Source organism: Carya illinoinensis, chromosome 6, assembly GCF_018687715.1.
Source record: "Carya illinoinensis cultivar Pawnee chromosome 6, C.illinoinensisPawnee_v1, whole genome shotgun sequence".
NCBI classification, from domain to species: domain Eukaryota; kingdom Viridiplantae; phylum Streptophyta; class Magnoliopsida; order Fagales; family Juglandaceae; genus Carya; species Carya illinoinensis.
Genome location: NC_056757.1, coordinates 23424776 through 23434080, shown reverse-complemented (window position 1 = coordinate 23434080; position 9305 = coordinate 23424776). Strand labels below are relative to the sequence as shown.

General features: G+C 34.7%; 1 protein-coding gene across 1 annotated transcript; it reads left to right on the top strand.

Moving 5' to 3' along the window:
- The first annotated feature begins 658 nt into the window (after nt 1-658).
- Nucleotides 659-2194, top strand: LOC122314092 (ethylene-responsive transcription factor ESR2-like). Its single transcript, XM_043129499.1, has one exon. The coding sequence runs from the start codon at nt 759-761 to the stop codon at nt 1935-1937; it is 1179 nt and encodes a 392-aa protein (XP_042985433.1). The 5' UTR covers nt 659-758; the 3' UTR covers nt 1938-2194.
- Nucleotides 2195-9305: the final 7111 nt, after the last annotated feature.

The following is a 9305-nucleotide window of genomic DNA, read 5'->3' as shown; positions in this document are numbered from 1 at the left end:
TTTCTCATATATATAATTATTATGTTTTTTATACTATTATTTACTTTCATAGAAAAGTTTTACGTTAATATTTTGCCTCTACTAGGCAAACGTCCATTAGACGGTTTTTTTTACTAATAGTAATTATAAACATCGTTTTCAGTATAATTGTTAATTTCTGTTTGGATAATATATATATATATATGTATATAGAAAAATGCTATTTATATTTACAAATTTTACTACTTAGCTAAAAATTAAATTTTAAATTCAAAACTCAAACTAAGAAAAGAAAAAAAAAATGAAAAAAATATCATCCTTTTAATCAATACATATAATATTATGCGTAAAATTATAAGTACACATAACATTACTTAGCACTATTTTCTAAGAAAAATGTTATCGAACACCAATAATTAACAAAAAAATTCTGTACACATTGGCTTTTAATTAGCGTTAGTTTGATTTTCCAAAACTTTTCAATTAATTTCTCCATTAATCATGTATTTAATCAGTCAAATATTAACTAATTTCCACATCTCGTCGTTTTTTTATTCTTATAATTATTATTTCGTGGGTGTTGGGCCCCCCCTGTGATTAATTTAGTTGCTTCTTTATTTCTTAATGCAACTATAAATACACCTGCAGAGGCCTCGATGTAAGAAACTAAGCCCTTTGGGTTCCCTTTGGTAGTATTTTGGGATCGTTGATTCGTTGATCGGATCATTGTCCTTCAGCAGCAATTATCTTTCTGCAAAGGTACGTACAGTCGTACAGAAATGGAAGACGATTTCGGGCGGCTAAATCGGCTAACCCACTCGCGGAAGCAAAATACCTCTGACCTCCGTAAGAAGTGCACCGCCATTGCGACCGCAGGAAACACCACCACCACCAAGAAGAGGTCCTTGAGAGATCAACCCGGTGGCACAATGAGATATCGTGGAGTTCGCAGGAGGCCGTGGGGCCGTTATGCAGCCGAGATTAGAGACCCGAAGTCCAAGGAGCGCCGCTGGCTCGGTACGTTCGACACCGCTGAAGAAGCCGCCTACGCCTACGACCTCACCGCTCGAGACATGCGAGGACTCAAGGCTCGGACCAACTTCTTTTACCCCCCTCCGCCGCCTCCGTCTGCAACCGATACGTTCCTCCCTCCATTTAACTTCACCAGACAATCTCGGCTGCCTGTTAAGATCCCAGAAAACCGTCATCAGTTTGGTGCCGCTTCAGGTTGGTCAGCTTTCTCTAACCCTCGTGATGGTGATCACTTTCCTCGGTCTGCAGCACAGAGTAATAGTTCTCTGAACATGTTTCTCCTTCGTGATTTGCTTAGTTCTTCTTCGAACCCATCCTTGGTCTCACCCCCTCAGCCTCAGGGTCTTGATCATGAACAGCTTCCGTACATCAATGGCTCTTCTTCTTCTGCTAGTGCCTTCTCCGACTGTTCTTTGTTGAATCAGTCTAGTAATTCAAATATCTCTAAAACTTTCGTAAGTTCTTCCATGTGTCTTCCACCTATTGACAACAACATGATCAGTCATAACAGTACTGTGGTTTCCAATAGAACAACCGCTCAACAAATTCATGACTTTGAGTTCATTTCCGAAGAGTCCTCAGACTCAGGTCTATTGGAAGAGATTATTCATGGGTTTTTCCCAAAACCATCAACCAAGAAGTGTGAATCTCCAAAAACCCAGACTTGCACCTTTGATTCTCTTCCGCCGCAGATTTCTGACATGTCTATTCCTCAATCATTGGATGAGATGAAAAGGGGGATAAACAAGGAGCATCTTGGCTTCTCTTTTGACTACCAGGGGGTTCCACATCAGCTCGAGAATCTAAGCGGGGTCAGAAGCGAGCTTTTTGGCATGACTCAAGCGGCGGCGGTGCCTTTCAGTTACGAGATGCCGGCGGTGAACCTTCACCAGGTTGGGGTGGCCGGAAGCTATGTTAATGGATGACTTCTTCCAGTACCCTGAACTGTTGAGTGCATTTGCAACTAGGGTGTAGAATGCTCGAGCTTTTGAGAAAACTGTCTCTGTTCAATGCAAGTAGCTGTACTTTACATGCTTTTGAAGAAATCTAGCTAACTTGAAGCTGATCCTAGTGTTTTTGAAAAATCTTAATGTCGGTATCATGTTATGGTACTTATGTACTTCGTTGATGAAGATGTTCTATTAATATTTTATAAAATTATATATATTGTTAATTTATGATCGATCGATCCGTCGCCATATGTTTTGTTTATCTTTTTGTAAAGACTTTTCTCCATCTGGTTTTGATCTTCTCGATCTGTTAAAAGCTGGATTTTGGTTTTTGTTCGCTTCTTTCATCGAAATTGAGTACTTCATGATGATGAAGAACAAATTCTTGGTAGCCAGCTTTGCGTACGTTGACCTTGTATTCACTTTTCGGATCTATTTAATATTTTGTTTTTTTTTTTTTTAAATGGTTTCTTTTAAGTATTGGGCATGATACTGATCAAGAATATTAGTGCGATATATAACGAGACCTTATTTTGACGAAAATTAATAATTACAAATTATAAATACGTAAATGTCGTATAATTAATTTTAAAAAAATAAATATGAAATTTATATAAAAATAATAATTTTTTAATAACAAATTTTTCTTTTTTCTTAAATTATAATAATGACGTAATATTATTCTATTGTGGCGTGCTGGAAATTTTGCATAGATCATCGTGACCATGAGTACGTACCTACTGCATGCTGATCATGATTTTAAACGTGCGCGCGACTAAAGTCGCTAATTCTCTGAGGAGCAAATACGTACAAAACACGTTGCTTTTTTACGATGGTTAGTTAATCTAGTAGTTGATCATCATATAAATTCCCATTCAAGCTACACGGACATGATGCATTCACACACATATATATATATATATATGAGTCTGATAAAATATAATTTTCTAAGTAGATAAATGATATTTATAGTTTTAAATTATATAATTTCTTAACATTTATTTTAAAAATAGTGAATAAATATGAGACTAGGTAAAAAAATTAATTTTTTAAGAACAATACTAGGATTACAGCTCCCATATGTGCCATCCCAAATATGCCCTCTAATGCAACTGCGCTTTTTTTTTTTTTTTTCATCTTTTTCATTTTCTTTCAAACATTTTTTAAACATCCTTAACAATTAAGAAAAGAAAAGAAAAATGTTCAAATTTACTAATAATCACTTTTTTCACCAATAAAAAGAAAATTAAAATACATGAGGATGCATATTTTAGGTGCACATTTGGAAGTCTCTCAATCATTTTTCATTTTTTAAGGGTGAACTTTTATCTTTTCCAAAAAAGTTCGCAGCACTTATTAATAACTGAATTCAATATTACTTATGCTCTCTATATATATACGCGCGTGTGTATATATATGGATATATATATATAGCTATGAGGAAAGGCTTCGTCAGTACTCGTGATTAATGTTTTGTTTTTTGTTAACATTCCTTCCAAACCACACATGCACAGATCGAATCATTAATAAAGGTGAATGGGAACTGATAGAACTGGCCGGCACCAATTGGAACTGGTCGTCGGAGTAATGAACTGGCTGAAACTGGTGGATAATCGGTTGGTATGCGGTGGGAATTTAAAGAAATTGACACTGGTCCGGTTCGGTCCCGATTTGAACCAGGTTCAAACTGATGAACTGACCAATATAATTATATATATTTACGTGAAACGACATCATTTTATATAAATTGTTTAGAAAAACAATTAAACTGAAGTCTGAAACGACATTGTTTCGTTTAATATACCAAATGACGTTGTTTTAGTTTAGGTTTAATCCTCCCCGTGCATCTTTTTTTCTTCTTCAATTTTATCTCTCTTTCTGTCTATCTCTTTTTGTGTGATGGCAGCCGCTCATCTTCTCGAGCCCCTCCAAATCCAACATCTAGCGATAGCGAGCCCAGCCTCCAGCCATCACTCTCCACCATTTCTAGTTTTAGCAAGTGGCGTCGTTCTCTCTCTCTCTCTCTCTCTCTCTCTCTCTCTCTCTCTCTCTCTCTCTCTCTCTCTCTCTCTCTCTCTCTCTCTCTCTCTCTCTCTCTCTCTCTCCGCTCCTATTATTTTGTTGATTTTGTTGTGAATCAATTCCCTCAAAACTACTAGTAGGATAAATAGTCCCAACTGATAATAATTACGTACCATTATAGTCACCAAATTGTTTGTGAATAATATTCTTCCTAGTTTGCAAGCCTTCAGTACCTAGCGGCGGCACTATTTAAATATTTTATTATTGTTTTTTCAATATCAAACTTGTTAGTTGTTATATATAGGGAAAAATAACATTTTTTCTCTAATTTGTTTTTACCAAAAAATATATTGGGACAGCATATTTTATCTCTAAAAAACAATTAGCGATAAAATATTTAATTAGATTTTATCCAAAAAAGAAAAAGAAAAAAGTACTTGGTTTATAGCGGCCAAATCTGCATGATTATCTCTAGAAATTTTGTCACTACCTAGAAGCAATATTTAATCTTGTAGTTGATGATCAATATTATCACTTTTGATTATTAGAATTAATTTTGTATATGCAAAACTTAAAATTAATAAAGTCTCACGAACCAATTCCTGCCACAAATTTCATCAGCAACGTTCCATGCATATAGAAGTGTATATATATATATATATATAGAAAAGGGACCGGGTAGGTAGGAATCAGAGATGATGTCGAGCATATATATGTACGGCATTTAGAGCCAGTTATGGAGTTAATCAGCACATGTCTATGCTGATCTTAATTAACTCGTAGAAATATAGGGCCGGGGTTTTTAATTAATAACCCGTTGATTTTAAGTGTTAGAACTGCTACCGATGCAAATTAGAGATTATACAAAAGTAAATTTATAAATTGATTTTTATTTATAATAAAATTAAATTTAATCTGACATATCACAATAAGTCACGTTAATTTATAGTTTATTTTTATGTAATTTTTGTGTGTGATTAAAGTATTTTCTTTTAAGAATAATATACTTGAAAACAATAATGATAGAAATCAATAGGGGCCTGGACCATGCAGTTAATCTTTTAGAAGTAGAGTTAGGGTTTGCGTGGGCAACGTGCATGAAGGGGAATTAAGTTGCCTAACGTCCCATGCAAAAAAATTCAAAGATATTGGATGTGGGGATCGATTGTCCCTATAGCATTTAATCGATGTAACCTTTCTTAGGCTCACAATAATTACCACCTTAATGAGAGGAAGGTTTTGTACGTATGATCTATAAGGACCATACATTCACACTAGCAATATATGTGTATATATATTTTATATCTAAAAGGTGCCTATGAAACGGAAATTCTTGTTTTAACGGCTGTTTTAACGCTTTTTGTTGTTTCCCGTTAAAGTTAACGAAGATCAACAAGATGGACCGAGAAGTGCTCGAATTGAAAATCAAGAACTGGTTGGACGCAGTGAAGCTTTGGATACTGTGCGACCACGTCTTCGCCTCCTCAGACTCCATCAAAGAATCGTGCTTCATTGAGAATTCTGTTCAGTTTCACCGGCAATATTTCTGTTTTCCTTCACCCAAAATAGAGCAATCACAGGGAACGTTCAAAATCCTACCACGGCTGAAACAAATGGAAAAGCACAGGAGCCATCAAATGAGAAGCCAAGCCACTGCGTCAACAAACAAACCACCCACACCGTTGAGCACCTTCAGCAACACCAACATCCAACTCCACGCACAGCTCAAGAGAAATAAGATGAAAAATGAAAAATGAAAATAAAACCATATGAAATGAGAAATGAGAAAATAAAACAAGATGAAAAATGAAAGAAATGAGAAGATAAAACAATCGGCTCAAAAGAAGGAAGGAAGAAACGAAAACTGAAGAAGAGAAAGAAGAAGCAGTGTTTGGCTGGAGAAGGAAGAAGAGAAAAGAAATAAAAGCCCTAAGGGCATTGAGGCCAAAACATACCGTATGGTCAGGAGTTGGAAAACGCCCACGGGTTGGGCCTAAAAATTGACTGGGCTTGGCCCAAAATAGAAAATAACCCACTAGAAACAAGCTCAATTCGAAAATAAATGTCCCATAAAATAAAAATGAAACAATATAAATAGATAAAAGTTAAATAAAAACACTACAACTCAATATTAATAAAATAAAATAATTAAAGCCCAATAATAGAATAATTAAAACAAAGAGTAATTTGAATTCAAAACAATAATTAATATAAAAAATGCACATTATTTAAATTTCACAACTTAAAAGTCACAAAATAATAAAATGAAAAATAAGGTTTTTGAAATATTACGAATTTCAACACGTTGCTCCAACCTAGTATATATATATATATATATATATGTGGGTATAATGGGTTCAGATTATAATTAAAGAGGGAATATTGATCAGATCCCCTCTAATTTCTCTTTTAATTTGATTAATAGTGAAATTTGAGAAAAAAGATAGTTAGATGCATTAATGTAATTAAATAACACATGGGCATTTAGATGAGCAGGTTGATAATATCTATATTAGAGGAATTAACGATCGATCATATTGTTAGATTATGCCGACCTCGATCCCATTAATTAACTAGTTTTCTTTTTTGAAAGAGTTAGGGTCATATGTTCAAGAGTGACCCATCTCAAATTTTATTGATAGATTTTCACTTATGACTGAGAAATACCGTGGTTATATTTTCAGCATATACGAGCTTATATCAAAACCCATCATGCAAAATAGAGACCAACCTAACGGGAAAAAACAAAAACAGACCTCAACACCTTCTAGACAAAGAAAACTCTACACAATTATAATAGAGAAAAAGTTAAATAAAAATATTCACAATATATTTAATTACTATTTATAAATTTCTTATTTCATCTTATTTTCCAAACATCCCTAATCTATTTTTTGTCCGTGATCTAAATATTTTATAACTTGTTGGAAAGTAATTTCGAAACCACATGGGGAAGACAATCTTCTTTTTCTTTCGTTTTAAAAATCGGAGTTTTGAAAATATAAAATCCGGAAATGAGATTAAAATTGATTAACTCCGCAATTTAAAAGTTAATCTCTTAAAACATAGCTCCTTTTTTATTTATGTATTTATTTTATTTAAATGGCTATCATCTCCTTAAACGAGAACCAGGTCATGGGCTATCATAAAGTTTAGTTATGAGGTCCCTTGAAGGCCACGCTTGGGCTTGGGTTTTGAAGTGCTAACAGAATTCAGGCCTTTCACCTCTATTGAATGTCAACTTTGTTTGTGTTTTATTAGCATATTCAGAATCACGAGGAATGATACATCTACACGTATAGAGTTTTGTTATTTATTATCTTCACATGTTATATATCATCTTTTTTAATTTTTATTTTATTTTATTTTTTTTAAATTAATTAAATTTTTCTACTCATCTTTCATATAGCACATATTTAGTAATAAAAAAATATTAAAAATTAAAAAATTATATATAATATATAATATATAAAATGATGAATAAAATTTTTCATAAAAAAAAATTTTACAAAAGTTATTCTGGACACTGACATGCCACCCATATTTATTAGTGCTATGTCATCAATCGTCATTTGAAAAATTCAAACACGAAATTGGGTCATTTCAGCGTGTAGAAGTACTTTCGTAAAAATTGTGTAGATATAATATTTCCTATTTAGAATTGGGAGCCTCACTGTTATTCCCAAAACTATTTCTAAAAGGAGATCAGTTGATCATTTGGAATTGTACATTTTCTATTGATTATTTTCTTTTAGCATTTTGCTTTGTCCCAAATTCAAGGGTATTATATAGTTTTTGAGAAATAATATTTGCAGTCGTGGTTGTGCAAGCGGCGTGCAGTCATTTTAAAAAAATGAATTAATATGGGATCCACATGAAAAAAAAAACTAACTTTTTAATCGTGGACCCTACTTTTTTTTAAAGCGATTGCGCGGCATTTGTAATTCCACGACTGTATGTAGCATTGCTCTATAGTTTTTATTTTGATTGGATACCCCACTTGGCATAAATAAAGGCTTGTTATGTATGTTGTGAAGCCCAGAGTTTCATGTTATGTGGGTATTATTTCTTTTAGTATGTGTGTGCAACGGCCTAGCTCGCGTGGAAGCTCAATTGAGGAAGAAAAACAAAAAGCCCAACCCCCATCCTTAACCAAAGTCGACGTTTTTGTCTAGGATTAATCTTCTTTTCTTCTCTCTAGTGTGCCACATCACCTCCTTGTCTTCTATTCTCTCTTTTACATCGTAACCCTGCATGACGCCCATGCTTGCCACCACCTCAAAATCATGCGTCTGAAATGCGCAGCCCCACTGTCATCCTCTGGCCATTGCTCTTTCTTCCCCAAATCCGTGCCATCCCTCTCTGTCTTTATAATGAACCTAAGGCGTGAAGAGAAGTGTTATTTTCAAGGCTACGTCATAAAGGGAATTCTTTAAGTTGTAACGGTAGTTTAGTAGTTTTATGGTTGAATGGGTAAGTAATGGGTTAGTGGTGTTAATGGGTTTGCACTAGTCTGTGCATTTAGGAAGGAAGTTATCCAGCATTGTGTATTTATTGTAATCTAATGATAAATGAAATTCAACTTTTTAGCCTAATTTATCATTGTGTGGATTGTGGAGGTCTCTCTCTCCTTGAATGGTCAGAAAAAGAATCCTTTGTTAAATTGGCTCATAACATATTGGTCTCAAAGCCACATTCTTGCGACATGGCTGAAGGGACTCAGAATGCTTAATTAGGAGAGGCTATGGCCTCGTTAAGAGGGGGGGGGGGGGGGGGGAGACTTCTTCCTTAAGGGAGGAGCGAGCAAGACAATATACTTTAATGGAAACAGTTTTACAACAAACCAGCAGCTAGTTATGATAACTAGGTGTATAATTCATCCATATTAAATTCTAGGGAAGGATCATTAGGTAACTCCAACATGAAGTTGAACACTAATCCTCTTTTCGATGGAAATGCAGGAATCCAGGTGAGAACCCTCCATTTGGATTTCCCTAGCTTTGATGGTGGAGACCCCAATAAGTGGATCTTGAGAGCACATCAGTTTTTCGCCTACTGCAAAACTCCATAGGATCATAAGCTTCAGATTGCCTATTTCCACATGGAGGGAAAGGCCTTATCGTGGTACATTTGGCTGATGGAGTCTAGTTCGGCATATGAGGACTTGGTGGGAGTTTTCACCAAGCTTCGACAACCGGAGAGTGTGGAAGAGTACTAGACACAATTTGAGATCCTGTCCAACAAAATCCATGGGGCTAGGGAAGAATTTTGTATTAGTACTTTTTTAAGTGGATTAAGGGATGACCTGAGGATTATAGTTAC